This window comes from Lepidochelys kempii, chromosome 15 (assembly GCF_965140265.1).
Source record: "Lepidochelys kempii isolate rLepKem1 chromosome 15, rLepKem1.hap2, whole genome shotgun sequence".
NCBI lineage: Eukaryota > Metazoa > Chordata > Testudines > Cheloniidae > Lepidochelys > Lepidochelys kempii.
The window spans coordinates 33,519,379-33,537,317 of record NC_133270.1 but is presented as its reverse complement, the minus strand read 5'-3'; the positions used below and the strand labels follow the sequence as shown (position 1 = coordinate 33,537,317).

The following is a 17,939-nucleotide window of genomic DNA, read 5'->3' as shown; positions in this document are numbered from 1 at the left end:
AATAGTTTACAAACTATTCTGTTGTGCAAAGTACATGACACGATAGTAAACATAGCACTGACATGACCAGCTTCAGTTATTTTCCCAAATAAAAATGTTTAACTTTGTCTTAAAAGAAAAATAATTTATAGTTTCCCAATTTTTAGCCAAGGTTTTTAAGTCAAAGACTTATTTTAAGTCCCACACTGGCTGCCAATTAAAGTTAGGGTAATTATTATTTGAAAATTATAAACATTTTAAAGAGCTTTGGTTATTGCTTGAAAACAAGTTCAATCTGAACAAGGGTAGTTTACAAGGCTACTTATTCTGGTGCAGTTAGAAACATCAAATCAGACTGTCCAGTGATTCCAAAGGATGCTGACGTATAAAGGCAGAAAATCTGCCTTTTACAGACCGGACCAAGGGTTTGGCCCTGATCCTGAAAACACCAATACACACGAGCCGGCGGCTGGAGCCTGCAAGAAAACCCAGACACCAGCCTTGGAAATCACCAGACGGGCGTACGGCAGGGACTACATCTCCCGCCATGCACCGGGGCCTCGCGAGCAGCCGCACGTTCAACGGTTTTGCTCACGCTCCTCTCCAACCTTGACGGCGGTGCCACCTGTCCTCCAATCTTCTCCTGTAAGCGTCACAGCGTGTCACAGCCACGCCCACTTTCCCCCGCCGGAAGTTATATTGCACCGGTAAATGTTGCAATGGCATCTGCGTGCGAACAGTGACCAGCAGTTAAGTTTCTAAGTGCGCACTGTAATAACATCCGCCTCAAAACAGTAACCAGAAATAAAGTTGCCTGGTAAGCAAAGCAATAATGTCCTTCCGCGAACATTGACCGGAAGTTAGGTTGGCCTAGGAGTTCTCTAATAGGGCCCGACTGAGAACAGTGACCGGAAGTGGCGGCGGTATTTGTTCTAATACTGGCCAAGTGGAAAGATTAACCAGACGTTGCTTCGGTTCTGTAACTGGGGGAGCTGGTGCAGAGTCGGGAAGAAAGCCTGGAGAGTATTAAGAATGGGTCACTAGCGGAGATTAGAGATGCGGGTTACCCGCTCAGGTGGACCAGATTGGGGACTACAATTCCCGTGGTGCACTGAGGCTGGTGAGGTCATGGGCCCCCTCGCCGTGAGATCGGAGCCTCCTGCTCCTCTGACCTTCTTCTGATGGCGGCGCCACTCGTCACTGCACAGCCTGTCACGGCCACTGCCACGTACGCTTCCGACCTCGCAGCGCCCCCGCCCTTGAAAAGGGAGGCCATGAGTGGACCCTGCGACGACCGATAAGAGATAGAGGCGGGGGAAAATGGGACCGCAGGGACTCATGGGAGATAGAGGCGGGAGAGGTTTGGACCACATTTACCACAATGCACTACTTCATCCCTTTCCTCTACCCCGGCTTTTCAGCGCCGTGGTGTGGCCTCGACTGACGTACCGAACGGACGTTGGGTCTCCCCTAGTAACGTCACTTTCGTGCTATACAGATTGGTGAAAACCCGCCCTTTCCAGGGCAGCGTCCTAAGGTTTGGGAATGGGGCGCGAGGGCAGGTGAGAGGATTGGGGGGTAAAGGTGCCTGGGACTGGTGGGGTGAGAGATCAGAATGGGGGTCCCATTGATAGATGACAGGATAGAGCGGTGAGGTGCTGGAGTTGGGGAGCAGGATGGGGGGCCTGTGGGTAGGTGGGAGAATTGGGGGGTCAGGTACCTAGGGGAGCTAGGGAGGAGCAGGGGAGGAGGCCTGTGGGTAGATGAGAAGATTGGGGTGTGAGGTGCTGGGCAGGGGGGCTGAGGCAGGGGAGCAGGTTGGGGGGTCCTGTGGGTAGGTGGGAGGATTGGGGAGTGAGGTACGGGGGTGGGGTTGGGAAGCAGGATGAGGGCCCTGTGGGTAGGTGGGAGGACTGAGGGGTAAGGTGCCTGGGGCGGGGCTGAGGTAGGGGAACAGGATGGGGGGCCCATGGGGGTGGGGACATAGCAGGATGGGGGGCTGCATGGATAGACAGGAGGATTGAGGGGTGAGGTACCTGTGGGGGTTGTGCATGAGAGAGAGAGAGTGAGCTGAGCGGACTGGGTATATGGGAGGATGGGGGGGGGGTGAGGTGTGCAAGTGGAGATGGGGGGGCCCATGAGTAAGAGAGGGACCCGTGGATAGATGGGGGGGGGCTTTGAACACCAATTCCTCCTTTTTCTCCATCTTCAGTGCCTGAGCTGTGAAACCCCCAGTTTGGACCCACTTGGCCCCCATGAGACTATGTTTTAGTCACTGGTATTTTTAGTAAAAGTTATAGACAGGTCATGGGCAGTAAACAAAAATTCATGACCTGTCCATGACTTGTACTATATACTCCAGACTAAATCTTGGGTACTCTGGGGCAGGGGCAGCTTGGGGTCGCCACAGGTGCTCGGGGGGAAGTGGGCAGGAACCCCACTGCTGCAGGAGAGCAGACACGGCATCCTGTGACCACCGCCGCTCCTGTGTGGGGGACGTGGCAGCCTGAAGCTGACCCAGCAGCGGCCTGTGCAGCTGGCCCAGGGCTGCTCAGGTGGTGCCCAGGCTAGCCGCATCAGCTGCTGCAGAAATCACGGAATCTGTGACCTCTGTGACAAACTCACAGCCTTAGTTACGAGATGGGCCCTGTGTCCTGGTACAGACCCACCCAGGCCCGCTAGAGAGCACAGGAAAGGTGATGCCTAATCAAGGCCCTGAAGGCCAAGGCCCCATGGGGGACCTGTGGGCAGAGCTACTGCAGAAGCACCTTCTCTGGAGAAGTGACACTGAGGTGTGGGGTTGGAGTCTGGTTGGTGTCTGTGGTCCAACCAAGGTCAGAATAAGGGGTAGTTGGGAGGGAGCACCCTCTCTGCTAACAGGAAAGATGGCGTCCTATCCCATCTGGCTTGTAGGGAGGGGCCACCATGACACTGCCCTTTGTCTCCCCCTTGACTGACTAGCTTGGGGTAGGGAAACACAGCGCTGCCCTATGGTGGTGACTCTTCTTTCCCTCTATGTTGGTCTCTGATTGGCACAGCTCCAGAGAGGATGTTGGCAATTTCAGTGCCTGTTATTCAGGGGTTTCCCAGTCTGGGACTCCTGAGGATAGTTTATTGCCCCTCATCTGCCCTTGTCAGTCACATCCTCCCTCAGTTGCTCCCTTTTGTCTTTCTCTACTGTATATTCTATCTGGGTACCTTAATGGTCCCCATCACCATAGTACCTGGGTGCAGCCATCTCCTCCCTCAGCTTTTCAGACCTAGAACTCTCTTGGCCTCTGTCATAGTTATGCAACCGTTTGCACGTTCATCCCGCTAACTCATTGGTGTCGGCAACTGAATGCTTCTAGGGATAGGGTGGAACCCATAGTCCATTCAGTTTCAACCATGTAGTCGAGTTGGGATAGAGAGGACACAGCCACATCCTTCCTAGCCCACCCATGAGCTACTTGTAGAAGGAGGGTGCCCCGCTGTGTATCACTGACCCTAAGCCTCCTTGTCAGTGCAGATTCTGGTCTTCATTCACCAGTTGAAGGGCTGCATGGTGAGGGAGGTCATACAGAGTATTGCCGGTGCCAGGAGAAACGGATAAGAAGGAAATATATATCTTATCTCTCGTTGAGGTATGGGTGATGGAGTAAGAGCCTAGGGTTGGGTTGTTGTGCAGTGCTGATTTGACTGTACAATACTGGGATAGGGTGGGTTTAAGGCAGGTGTTCTCAACCTCCTTCTTCAAGTGATTGCTCATGTCTATTCTATTGTAGGTTTATGTGCTTGCCACATGCACCAGTGCCGGAAGTTTTTTCCTCAGTGGTATCCATAGGGGACTGGCTCTGGCGTCCTCTGACTTTGCCGGCTCCCTCCCTCAGTTCCTTCTTACCGCCAGTCTCAGTGCTGAAATGCTCCCCTTGCTTATCAAAGGATTTCCCTTTCAGTGGTACTTTGAACTTTTATTGTGTAAATAGTTGTACGTAGTTATCAGTTTCTTTATAGTGTTAGTGTACTTAGTTATCATTCTTAGTCCCCTGAGGGTCTTAACTCGGGGACAGGGCAGGCCCAGCTTCCCGGGCTTCAAGCCATGGGATCCCTGCAAGAAGCCTATGCCGATCAGCGATCCATATCTTAGTTGTTTAAAGTGTCTGGGTGAGTCTCACATTCATGAGAAGTGCTGAATCTGCAAGAGATTCAAGCCCCAGACCAGATAGGAGAGAGACATCAGACTCCGCATGCTCCTCATAAAGTCTGCTCTTGCAGTGGCCTCAGAGCTGGCATATACAGACTCGGTGCCAAGTACTTTGACATTGACATGAAGTGTGCCCCCCTGGCACCGATTCTTTTCACTGGTACTGGCCAAAAGGCACAAGAAGCATGCCGGAAGGGGACGCTACCTGGGGTTCCATAAAGGTAAGGACAAGGGAGAAGAGGAGCCTGGACTGAGTCGGGCCATCTCGCCGGAGCGTAGCCACACGGCAGCTTCGTCTATTGGGCCTAGTCCATCCCGCGACCTGCCTCCTACCCCAGGGAGTGATAGACGCACATGATACCTCATGGTGCCATCCACCCCAGAAGCCTTTCAGGCAGCCAAAGACATCTTCTCCTTCCCGGTGACACCTATTTCTCGGGAAGAGAGGCCTAAGGATCCCTCCCGCCCACCCGTTTCTAGGGGAAAGCCCTCAATGGCTCCCCTGCACAAATCACCCCCATGGCACCGTACCCTAGCCTGCTCAACAGGACCAGAGCCATGTCCCGAACTGCAAGCCCACAGCGACTCGGTAGGTTCCTAGTGATTGCCAAGCCCCAGGCACCAATCTCTGAGATCCATACATTGGTCACTGGATCTGTGATAACAGGCCGCAGGCATGCCGCTGGTCCCCAGAACTCCGACAGTGGTCACCTGAAAAGTGCTGGTTCACGGGTGCCGCTCCCCAGAGCCTCGGCGCTCCCCGGAGTTCCAGCACCAATCCTCGGAGTGGCATCAGTCGCCGGAGCCCCAACTGAGGTCTCCACAACCCCATCGCTGGTCACTGGAATCCAGACGTCAGTCACCGGAGCCTACACACTGGCTTGCCCTTGGTGAATCCATGCTGACTCTTCCTGATCACTTTCCTCTCCTCTAAGTGCTTCAGAGTTGATTCCTTGAGGACCTGCTCCATGATTTTTCCAGGGACTGAGGTGAGGCTGACTGGCCTGTAGTTCCCAGGATCCTTCTTCTTCTCTTTTTTAAAGATGGGCACTACATTAGCCTTTTTCCAGTCATCCGGGACTTCCCCAGATCGCCACGAGTTTTCAAAGATAATGGCCAATGGCTCTGCAATCACATCAGCCAATTCCCTCAGCACCCTCGGATGCATTAGATCCAGACCCTTGGACTTGTGCATGTCCAGCTTTTCAAAATAGTCCTTAACCTGTTCTTTCACCACTGAGGGCTGCTCACCTCCTCCCTATAGTGTGTTGCCCTGGACAGCAGTTTGGGAGGTGACCTTGTCTGTGAAGACCGAGGCAAAAAAAGCAGAGTACTTCAGCTTTTTCCACATCATCTGTCACTAGGTTGCCTCCTCCATTCATTAAGGGTCTCACACTTTCGCTGACCTTTTTCTTTTTGCTAACATACCTGTAGAAACCCTTCTTGTTACACTTCACATCCCTTGCTAGCTGTAACTCCAATTGTGCTTTGGCCTTCCTGATTACACCCCTGCAAGCTCAAGCAATATCTTTATACTCCTCCCTAGTCATCTGTCCAAGTTTCCACTTCTTCTAAGCTTCCTTTTTGTGTTTAAACTCACTGAAGATTTATCTGTTAAGCCAACCTGGTCGCCTGCCATATTTGCTATTCTTTCTGCACACTGGAATGGTTTGTTCCTGCACCCTCAATAAGGCTTCTTTAAAATACAGCCAGCTCTTCTGGACTCCTTTCCCCCTCATATTAGCCTCCCAGGGGATTCTGCCCATCAGTTCCCTGAGGGAGTCAGTCTGCTTTTCTGAAGTTGAGGGTATGTATTCTGCTGCTCTCCTTTCTTCCTTTTGTCAGGATCCTGAACTCGATCATCTCATAGTCACCCAGGTTGCCACCCACTTCTACTTCCCCTACCAATTCTTCCCTGTTTGTGACCAGCAGGTCAAGAGGAGTATGGCCCCTAGTTGGTTCCACCAGCACTTGAACCAGGAAGTTGTCGCTAACACTCTCCAAAAACTTCCTGGATTGTCTGTGCACTGCTGTATTGCTCTCCCAACAAATGTCAGGGTGATTGAAGTCCCCCATGAGAACCAGGGCCTGTGATCTGGAAACTTTTGTTAGTTGTCCAAAGAAAGCCTTGTCTATCTCATCCTCCTGGTCTGGTGATCTATAGCAGACGCCCACCACAACATCAGCCTTGTTGCTCTCGCCTCTAAACTTAACCCTAACACTCTTAACAGGTTTTTCTCCAGTTTCATTCTGGAGCTCTGAGCAATCATACTGCTCTCTTACATAGAGTGCAACTCCTCCACCTTTCCTCCCCTGCCTGTCCTTAACTACAATGTTAAGCGAGGAGTTACTGTACTGCAACAAGGGCATCTGCTGCGTTTGCGTTTCTATACTTTTCTGCTTGGACCTTTGTTATAAGTAGGTATGGCCTCTAGAAGGGAACATCACCAACAGTTTGTTTCGTCTCAGTTATTTTCAAGGAACCTTTGAACTCTGAGGAAATCAGTTATTTCTGAAGAAGTGTTTCTGAAAAGACGTTGTGCCTATCAGGAGAAAAAACAACCCCGGAATCAATAATCCCTGAGCATCTAGAGCAAAGCATGAAACTGACTGGCATCTGTGCCTCTTTCCTCATTTTCTGCAATATTGCTCATCAGAGGGAAGGTGAGTGTTTTTGGACACCTATACTCTTTTGTAAATAGGGGAGTTTTATAAATTTTTATAGAAGAAGATATTTGTATTTCTGCAAAGTCAGATGAATGGTAAGCTAATGGAAATGGTTTTTACTGTGAGGCAATTCCCTGATATTGTTTTAACTTGTTAGTAACAATGTACAATTACTTTTAGTTTTCCATCTGGAGTTAGTGTTTGCTTTCACTATTCTGAAAATTAATTTCAAGCTGCTATCCAATGACATGTCATCAAACATGTTATAGGGTCTGCATTCCAGAACAGGATGTGACTTATGGCAGTCATACTTTCTTTTAGGGTGGGATTCACAAGGGAAACATAGGCACTATAGCACTCAGCATTGCAAGACCTAACTTTTAAGCACCCTTCTACCAAGTGGAGTTTGCAATCTTGATTTAGGCACCTAGCTCCCTATATAATGCAGGGGAGCGTTGGGCACCCAAGAATGGGATTCACAAAAATCTGCACACCAAGTATTGAACTGTCTAAGCTACCTGATAGAAATGCTGAGTTAAGTGCCTAACTCCAGGCTTCAGGAAGAGACTTATTTCCACTGTGAATCACTTGGGATTCATAGCTGTGAACCTTCTCCTGGATTTAGATTCCTCAACTAGATTTTTCTGTAGCCAAGAATAAAATATATTAAGTATATTTAGGATATAGAGGTGAAATATAATAATTAGTGTTATAACATAGGACCTACAGGCCTATAAAATATTCAGTTTAGGCCCACAAGGCCTTAGGCATGAAACAGGCTAGTACAACTAGTTGACCAAACGATTACCCTGTACCAGTAAAGTGTAAAATTATAGTAAGTGACGATGTTCTGGAAACTGTGCAGCAATAGGCTGGAAAGTACACCACAGTGTGCCAGTTAGTACTGCAAGATGCCCCATAGTAATAACCTCAAGTTGCTTTGTTAACTCATTGACATAGATGTTAACGAGAGTAAGGGGAACTAAGGGAATAACCAATGAAAAGTGGGGAACCCCTAAATTAGTGGGGTGTGGAAAAAGGGATTGGAACCCATATCCATATGTATGAGGCTTCATAGGTGTAAGCATAACCCAGGATATAAAGTGTTGCCTGGCAGATGCTAGGATGACAACCACTGGTGGTGATGGTGATGACAATAAAGATGATGATGAGGAAGATAATTACCGACAGTCCGTGGTCCCCCAGCAGGAAATGTGAGATGTGAGTGATGCTAGTCATAGAGCTAAGCACTTGGTACTCTCTCTCTCTCTCTCTCACTCTATCTGCTGTTATATTGCAGTGTTTGTGGGATTGTTTGTCTGTTTAGTGGATGTGCTAATAAGGGGACTTGACATAAATTGCAGTTGTTTTTCGTGTGCCCCTAGGGTCTCTAATTTTAGCGGTACTGATGATAATATTCCTGATGCTACAGTCCTCAAGAAACTGAACCTTTATTGACCACTGTGCTCAAAGAGGTTAATCAATATACCAATCTATTAATTAAGCTACAGTTCCTTTTTCAACAAAAAGTGGAGAAGTTATTAGTGCCCCCTTATAACCTTTATACCAGTGTTCACCCAGCATTTGGCAAAGAGTCCTGTGGCACCTTATAGACAAGAACTTGCTTGCCTATTTGTACCTGCCTCTGGAAATTTCCACTACATGCATCTGACGAAGTGGGCATTCACCCAAGAAAGCTTATGCTCCAAGACGTCTGTTAGTCTATAAGGTGCCACAGGACTCTTTGCCGCTTTTACATATCCAGACTAACATGGCTACCCCTCTGATACTTGCCAGCATGTGGGAGACCCAAATTTGAAATCTCCCATCTGCTTGATGTGGAGCTGAGATTTGAATTTGGGTCTCCTACCTACCTGCAGCATGCCGTAATCACTGCACATTCTGGGGTGAGTCTGTATGAATCTCTCTATAAATAATTAAATGTTCACTGGACCGGAAAGAGTGTGAGAATGTCTATAGCCCAGTGATTAGGGCACTTGTCTGGGAGGTGGGAGACCCAGGTTTCAGTCCCACTGCTCCTATGAATAGTTATATATTTATACACCGTGGAACAACTTCCATAGGAGTGATTGACAGTGGCCCACCCCAAACTACCCCAGGGATGAGGGCACACTCCTGGGATGAGGGAGATCAAAGTCCAAATCTCTGCTCCACATCAGGCAGAAGGAGGATTTGAACAGAGGTGTCCCACATCCTGAGTGAATGTTCTAACCACTGGGCTAAAGATTATAAGGAAGCACTATCTCCTCCATATGTTTTGTTGGGGTTTGGACATGCTCTGAACTTGTCTACTGGATCAGGCCTAAAGACAAGATAGGTGGGGGAATGCTTAGCTTGTGAGTCCAATGGGTGCATAATCTTTGGATTTTAGGAGCCAGATTAGTAGATGCTTGACTGTTCCTAACTTTTATCCTGAGATAATCTTCATGAGTTTGTGTTTTGTAGGTAGGCAAGAAGAATAGGCAGACTTTCATACTTTTCTCACTCAAATAAACAGACAACAGGTGGTGGAAACTGCCATTGTCAAAACAGAGGAGGTGTAAGTGATGTGATAAGACATGAGGCTGGATAAATTGGAACCTCTCTAAAGGAAAAACTGGAGCCACATTAGAATAACTCCACCTATCTCTGCTAGAATCCCCAGCCTTATCAACACTACTTCATGGATAACAGTATGGAAGGTAGCTGGCAGATAAAAAAGGTTCACCATGGGCTGAATTAATCACCAGGAGGAAATGGGGAAACAGTAGGAAGGACCTCCTCTATCAGGAAAAGAGTTTTATGGAGAGAACATTTCCTATACTGCTCAACTGGTGACACTTTTGTCCCCATCTTGCCTGCTGGGCCAGCAGATTTTTCTTTCCCACCCACTCTGCAAAAAAGAAAGAGTTGACAAATAGATATTTATTTTTCTGAAGGAAGCAGGATGAACTGGGGAGGGATAGCTCAGTGGTTTGAGCATTGGCCTGCTAAACCCAGGGTTGTGAGTTCAATCCTTGAGGGGGCCATTTAGGGATCTGGGGCAAACACTGGGGACTGGTCCTGCTTTGAGCAGGGGGTTGGACTAGATGACCTCCTGAGGTCCCTTCCAACTCTGATATTCTATGATTCTAACTGGAAGCAGGTGGTCTTCATCCCCACCTCCTCTCACCTTGCCTCCATCACCGGGGGATTAAAAGTGACTCCTGCTCCTGCCCAGTACTTTGAAAACTTTTTTTTAAACCAAACTAAATTTTAAGGGACAGATTGGGAAAGGAGGTGATTTTAAGCCACTTTTAAGAATCTGGGACTGCTTTTGACCTGCCACGAATCAGAGCAGAGTACCTAGAGCAGAGGTGGGCAAACTACGGCCCGCGGGACCCTCCTGCCTGGCCCCTGAGCTCCTGGCCCAGGAGGCTAGCCCACGGCCTGTCCACTGCTGATTCCCCTCCAAATCTCTGGGCGGCTGCGCAGTTGCAGAGCCGCAGCCTGATCCGGTGCTCTGTGCTGCATGGTGTGGCTGGCTCCAGCCGGGCAGCGCAGCTGCCTGTCCTGGCGCTCTGGGCAGCGTGGCTGTAGCACCACCAGCCACTGGTGCTCTAGGCAGTGAGGTAAGGGGGCAGGGAGCAGGGGGGGTTGGATAGAGGGCAGGGGAGTTCAGGGTGGTGGTCAGGGGGTAGGGGTGTGGATAGGGGTCAGGGCGGTCAGAGGGCGGGGAACAAGGGGGTTGAATGGGGGCAGGGGTCCCGGGGGGGGCAGTCAGGAATGAGATGAGGGGTTGGATGGGGCGGCGAGGGGCAGTCAGAGGGGGAGGGTCCAGGGGCGGTCAGGGGATGGGGCAGGGGTCCCGGGAGTCCGTCAGGGGACAGGGAACAGGGGGTTTGGATGGGGAAGGAGTCCTGGGGGGGCAGTCAGGGGGCGAGAAGCGGGGGGGGTCGGATAGGGGCGGGGGCCAGGCCACACCTGGCTGTTTGGGGAGGCTCAGCCCCCCTTAACCGGCCCTCCATACAATTTTGGAAACCCGATGTGGCCCTCAGGCCAAAAAGTTTGCCCACCCCTGACCTAGAGCTATGCTAGCTGCCTACAGCCCCCAAGAGACTGTTCTGGAAATTGGTAATCACAGAGCTGTAAGGATGCCAGCCACACCCAGTTTTCCCCAGCCACTCCCCTTGTGCTAGGTGGGAGACAGGATGAGGTTTGGTGTAGAAATTCTATGCCACCAGGGGATTCTTCCAGGCAAGAGGAAACTACTAGTTGCCGATTATACTAGGTTTAAGGCTACTTCGTGCTCAGGATAAAGCAGACTTACTTCACTAGAGTATCAGGTCCTAAATCTAAATTATCTGCTAGTGTTCCTTTAGGTAAGGAACCTACTTGTTGGTTTTTCCAGGCTTTATTGTTTCTTATAGAGGGTCTGAAGCTGTGCAAGGTAATTCCAGTTTGTTTTGTGTTTTGTTTTTTTAATAGGAGCCCAAGATTCTTGTTCACATCGATGTGGGGAGGAACTAGTTAACTGCTCGTGCCAGAGGGCCTGCAAGTCCCTGGGGATTTGCTGTTCTGATTACAGTGAATTCTGTCTGCAGATCTCTCCATCCTCGGGCTCCCTTATGGGAGGCAAGGACTTTGAGATTTTAAATGTGACTTTTAATGCCTCCTCTGCTGTGAGCTGCAGGTGAGCTGTGTGATTTTAGTTGTGCTGCTGCATGGGGGTGCACACATCTGAGGTCAGTGAGTGTTTCCAGGAGTGGGTAAGTGGAGTAGAACAGGACTCCTATAGACAAGAGTGCAAATTTATTCCTGTTCCCTAAAACTGCCAGTATCCTCCTGATCTCTTGTCAGTTCATAGGCGTGTCCATCCAAGAACTGGTCTGTTCTCTAAGAGTTCAGGAATACTCCAGAATTGTATGTTCTCATAAGAAAACTGAATTTTGTGGGATTACTTTATTATAAAATCATGGGCCTTTTATTTATTCCTTGTATATATAGAAACAGCCAGTTTTGTGAATGGGAGTTCTGTCAGAGATTTTTATTTTGTATCTGGAAACATTCTAAGTGCATCTGTTATGTATAAATAAATAAGAATTTTCCAGTGCAAGAATAGAACAAATGGGAAATGACCAAAAGTCCAGTTAGTACATCTTGCTGTGGGATGTGAGATGGGAGGTAGAATCCTTTTTCTTAGGGCCAGTGAAGATTCTGCAGATGACATAGGCAATATACTGATTATTCAGAGGAAGAGGATGCTATTAGCCCTACTTCATCTCATTTTGCATTGATGGTGGCTCTAGTATAGATTGTAAATCATCGGTAGCTGGATAGTAGCAGGAGATGGCCGGTGCTAGCTGAGCCCCTTCCACCCTTGGGACTTCAGGGAATATAGGCCCAGGTGTAACCTTTCCTTTCTCAGAAGCACCAAAAGTGGATCATTTACAGCCTTAGGAATCGTGATGATGTCAGCAATTCTGGAACCACTACACTGCGGGAGATGTGTGTTTGTGGGGAGGACAGAATAGCACACCTGCCAATGTTTTCAGGAAAAAAAAAAAACAGGAGATTTTATTTTGTATGAATTCACAAAATTTTGTAAATGTCTGCATACATTGAATTAGGTGGTGTTTAGACTGGGAATTTGCCCTATGGTGGCCAGTACAGTATAGCTATACTGGTATGAATTCTAGTGTAGACAGGCAAAGCCATTGTTTGTACCAGTGGAATGTGACCAGAACAAACAGCAGCTTTGCCATTCTACAGTAGTGGTTGCACCAGTGTAGCTAACTCTATACCCATCATCTGTGGGAGCTAAACACATGGTTTATACTTTAGGGGTGAGGGGAGATGAACTAATAATTTTGAGTAGAATAATAAATACTAAGTGGTGAGCCCAGGGTCACTCTGTATATAACGGAGGCTTGGAATAATGTTAAGGGAGCTCTAAGGGGTATAGAGTTAGCCAAGGAATTTGTTTAAATGATCAAAAATAAAGTTTATATGATTAAGAAACATCAAGTTGTGCCATTCTTAACCATTGTAACCATGCAATCTTATTGTCACTCTCATCCTTCTCCCCATGCTCCCTATTGTTTGTTAGTCACTTGTCATGTTTGCGTTGGTGGCCATCATGATAAAGTATGAGGGTAAAACTGCTAAATGGGAAAGACGGGGAACTTACAGTGGACTATTGGGTATCTGTTTGCTTAATGAAACACAAAAAAGACACAGAGTATCTTCCTTCAATAGCCACGCTAGACTATATTCTCCATATTAACAGGTTCAAGCAGGAAATTGAAACCAGTGGCTATGTTTCTGAAGATGGAAGAGCCCACTGCATCTCCCCTTTGCTGTATGAAAGTGGCCTCATCCCCTTTGAGATTTCCAGGGATGGTGGGCTCACATTTCCTCACTCTGCAACTTGGTTATCAGGTTATCAGTCTATCTGTTGTTTGCATGTCCTTTCACATAGTCACCAGATCATATGTTGGGGGGAGGAGGGATAGCTCAGTGGTTTGAGCATTGGCCTGCTAAACCCAGGGATGTGAGTTCAATCCTTGAGGGGGCCATTTAGGGATCTGGAGCAAAAATTGGGGATTGGTCCTGCTTCAAGCAGGGGGTTGGACTAGATGACCTCCTGAGGTCCCTTCCAACCCTAACCTTCTATGAATATCCTCACCTCGGATAACCCTTCTCCTCTGGCCATTTCTGTTCTTCCTGTGTGGGCTGTGATATTAGCTGGCCTCAGAAAAGTTGCTTTCACCACTCCTTGTACCTTATATTTTGAGAAAAGAGGCTTTCCGTACTTTCATAAATTGCTGAGGCTGTTCCACAATTTCATGTTGCTGATATCAGATATTCTGGGCTAAAAGCATAGCTTAGCCAAAGGTTGTTCCCTTTTGGCTTTCATGGGAGAGTTGCTACCTATGTAGCACAATGGTCTTCATTTGTGTTGGTCTGGTAATGCGTAGGGCAGGGGGTAGGCAACCTATGGCACGTGCCAAAGGAGGCATGCAATCTGATTTTCAGTGGCACTTTCACTGCCCGGGTCCTGGCCACCGGTCTGGGGGGCTCTGCATTTTAATTTAATTTTAAATGAAGCTTCTTAAACATTTTAAAACCTTATTTACTTTACAGACAACAATAGTTTAGTTATATTTTAAAGACTTATAGAAAGAGACCTAAAAACATTAGCATGCATTACTGGCACGCGAAACCTTAAATTAGAGTGAATAAATGAAGACTCGGCACACCACTTCTGAAAGGTTGCTGATCCCTGGTGTAGGGCATGCATCTGAGACAAACTTAGCAAGCCCTGGCATGCTGACCAAGGTGTAAGTGGCTCTTTTTATATAGTTACTCTATTTAGAAAGATTCATACTAGAAATATTGCAAACCCCTTAATTACAATAAAACCACTTTTCCAGTGTTATAGAAAGCAAATGAGCAGTTAACACATGAGCATCTTCTGTTCCATAATGCAGTACATCACAGCAAAGTGTCAGCTGCAGAAAAAAGCACACTAGTGAATGCCACAAAGTGGCAGTACTATGGCACACCCAACACAGGAGGAAATTTGACTGTCACATGGATGCACCAGACATTTCCAGCTAGACATGTCAATATAGAAGTCTGGGGATACCAAGAAACAGGTAAATCAGGAATCTGTATATGTGTGTAGGGAGGGGCATTATCTTACTCATAGTTTATACAGTGCCTAGCACAATGTGGTCCTGATCTTGATTAGAGCTTGCAAATGCTACCGTAATATAAATAATTTATAATAATATTGATGACTGTTATTCTGCATTTAAACACACGTGAAAGAGTGTAATTGCCATTGTGTGGTCAAGAGCTCTTTATCACCTTGCAAAAGGGTTTTCTACCTTCCTTCAATAGGTGAGAGTTACTCAGAGAATTGGATGGCTGAATGGAAATATCTTTACACCCTGGGAAAGGAAGAACCCAATAGTGGAACATTTACTTTCATTCCTGTACCTGCTAAAGCAGATTATAATACCTGGGACATTGGAGCTTTGAGAATCAGTCCAAGCAACTATTCTGATGGGCAGAGGCAAGTAACTGATAGATAACACAGAGGCATTTGTTTATAGTGGAAGCATCAGTCCTGGCTCCGTACCTAAGGTTGACTTTTCTTTTGCAGTTAAAGTAGGGATTCATTGTTTTTGTTTTGTATTAAAAAAAATCCAGCATATCCTTCTCCAAATTACATTACTTACTCTTTGGGCATGGAGTGTATTTTCAGAGAACTTACAAGTAAGTAAATTACTTGGTTTTGAATGAAAATAAATTACAAACTTAGTCCTGAAGAAACTTATTATCTACGTAAAGTCTTTTTTTGGTCACAAATGATATTAACAATGGAATAATACCAACACTGCAGACTTTTCATATAGGTTAAAATTAATTGGAATCTTGTGCAGAGGCTATTTATGAAGAAATTAGGTTGTAGTTAAATCAGTTGTATCTAATTGTTATGATTATATAGGCTACAGACAAGCTTGGGTAACTTCATTGAGACCATTGTGACACCAGCGGTAACTGATTATCACCCATCCTTTATGGCTAATTTGCATGCAGCACTGCTCTTGCTTATAATGAGTTAGCAGCATGAGGGAGACAAGACATATGTTGGGATCGTTTCCCACTGAGGGCACTATTGCATGATTGTATGCTTATTTGTAAGGCAATGTCAAGAACTCTGCTTTCAGGAAGTGCTTGATAAAAGGGGACCATATATGTGAATGTTGCACTGACTATCTTGGCTCTCTCATAAGAGCATAAGTTTTCCATCATGTTTTCCAGCATGGCCTGCATGTTATACATCGATTAGAGCATGTTTTCCAATATGCATTACTTTAATTTATCAGCATTGAATTTCATTTGCCATTTTGTAGCCCAGTCACCCAGTTTTGTGAGATCCCTTTGTAACTTTTTGCAGTCTGCTTTGCACTTAACTATCTTGAGTAATTTTGCATCATCTGCAAATTTTGCCACCTCAGTGCTTAGCCATTTTTCCAGATCATTTATGAATATGTTGAACAGCACTGATCCCAGTACAGATCCCTGCGGGACACCACTATTTACCTCTCTCCATTCTGAAAACTGGCCATTTATTCCTACCCTCTCGTCTTATGCTTGAACACCAAATAATGGATCAGGAGTTCTCATTGGTAGATGATTTGGCCTCAACTGTCACAACTCTTTTGAAGGTTCTTTGGCCCCATTCTAGCTTGGGCATCAGTGCTTGAAAAGCTTCCCATGGCACTGTTGCCTGGGCTTCACTGTGTACTAAGCTGTGACCCTGCTAGGAGGAACTGAGAAACAAGTGTTGGAGGAGTCCTTAAAGCACAGAGACACTAGGATTCATGCACTGGGCTCTCCCTGCCTCCTTCGCATAGTGGTAGACTCACTAATACAACCCTCTAGCTCAACTGCAGATTGAGGAACAGATTAACCTGTACGCTTCAGCTGCTTTGCCTTGCTCTGGCAATGAAAGCAGCTATTAATTCTGTTTAACTGGCTGGTTTGCTCTGGTCACATTGCCCTACCTTGCTGTGCCAGTGATTTTTCCCTTAAGTTACTTTTTTTAAAATGATTTAACATTAATACTACATATCTTAAAATCATTGATGATATCACGCAGTAAAATCCTCTGTGGGTTTCTTATGGGTTTGTTTAATGTTCATGTATGACATTTTAAATATTTTTTTAAAATAAGAAAATCGCTAGACAAAAAACATTAAAATAGTTATGGTTGAGATTACGTATCTATAATTTAAGAGTAAAAACTGTACAGTCATGGTGTAATTGTCCCAAAACTAGGCATTACATACTTAGGAAATCCAGAGCTAATGTTACACTTACAAGCAATCCAAACATTTAAAGGTGGTAAATGCATGTTTAGGCACCCAAGGAACTTTAACTCTGTCTTGTAGTGATAATATGACATGAAAACAAACAAAAAAACTAACATATATTTAAAAATCAGTTTAATCTGAGACTGTGATGATTTGGGCAGTATATATACACTTCTTGAATTGTGTGAGAGTTTATTAATTCTCAGTATGTATTTCTATCAAGCTGCAAACTCAATTTTGAATGCGCAACTTCTTTGCCTTCTCTGTTGTCCTCTTACCTCCATGTTGTGCTGGAACTCCAAAGGGCAGTGGTACAGGAGTAACATTACTGGGTCATTAAATCTAGATCCGGGGTGGGCAAACTTTTTTTTTCGGGGTGCGAAACTGTATGAAGGGCTGGGTAGGGAAGTCTGTGCCCCCCAAATAGCCTGGCCCCTGCCCCCATTCACCCTCTCCCACTTCCCGGCCCCTGACTGCTCCCTCCTGGGACCCCCCACCCCAAACCCCCCCCTGCTTCCTGTACCTTGACTGCCCTGACCTATCCACACCCCCGCCCCCTGACAGGCCCCCCGGGACTCCCACGCCCTATCCAACCCGACCTTTTCCCCGAACACATACTGCCCCAAAACCTCTGCCCCATCCAACTGCTCCCTGTCCCCTGTCTGCCCCCTGGGACGCCCCTGCCCCTAACCACCCCCCCTGTGCCCTGACTGCCTCCCGGGACCTGCTACCCAACCCACCCACCGCCATGCGTGCTGCCGCCCCAGGCCACTCAGAGCAGCAGGAGCTTGCAGCCCTGCTGCCCACGCAGCAGCGTGGCTGCGGGGGAGGGGGAACAGCTGGGGAGGGGCCAGGGGCGAGCCTCCCAGGCCAGGAGCTCAGGGGCCGGGCAGGACGGTCTCCCGGGCTGTAGTTTGCCCACCTCTGATCTATATGGTTCTCTATTCAAAGTGAAGCACTGTAGACCATAGACTGGCTCCTAACCAAGAGAATAGGGTATCAGAGGTTGTCTGGCAATAGTTACCTGGCAGGGGTCTGATCACATGGTGCGGCTGATCAGGGAGTGACCTGACAACAGAGTTCGGAGATTACAAAAGAGAGGGGCTTGGAGCTATGAGAGGGAGAAGAATCCAGAGATCCTATGTTCTGGATGAAAGGCTACTCCTGGGGAAATTCTGTGCCACTGTGTGCGTGCATAATTAATGAGTCACGCATATTTTTAATTTTTTGCACAAAAAAGC

At 47.1% G+C, this 17,939-nt stretch overlaps 1 protein-coding gene across 23 annotated transcripts in view; it reads left to right on the top strand.

Moving 5' to 3' along the window:
• Positions 1 to 1,148: 1,148 nt before the first annotated feature.
• Positions 1,149 to 17,939, top strand: part of KREMEN1 (kringle containing transmembrane protein 1) — a 146,067-nt gene continuing 129,276 nt past the window's right edge. For 4 of the 23 annotated variants that reach the window (XM_073312977.1, XM_073312976.1, XM_073312982.1 and 1 more), the window contains exons 1-6: positions 1,160 to 1,541; positions 6,632 to 6,826; positions 11,297 to 11,501; positions 13,098 to 13,249; positions 14,302 to 14,469; positions 14,717 to 14,891. In XM_073312977.1, the coding sequence (XP_073169078.1) occupies positions 6,763 to 6,826; positions 11,297 to 11,501; positions 13,098 to 13,249; positions 14,302 to 14,469; positions 14,717 to 14,891 (764 nt within the window). In that variant the 5' untranslated portion in view covers positions 1,160 to 1,541; positions 6,632 to 6,762. Of the gene's footprint in view, positions 1,542 to 6,631; positions 6,827 to 11,296; positions 11,502 to 13,097; positions 13,250 to 13,281; positions 14,152 to 14,301; positions 14,470 to 14,716; positions 14,892 to 17,939 lie in introns of those variants that run through there. The other 19 variants (XM_073312964.1, XM_073312965.1, XM_073312959.1 and 16 more) reach the window with 12 other exon arrangements.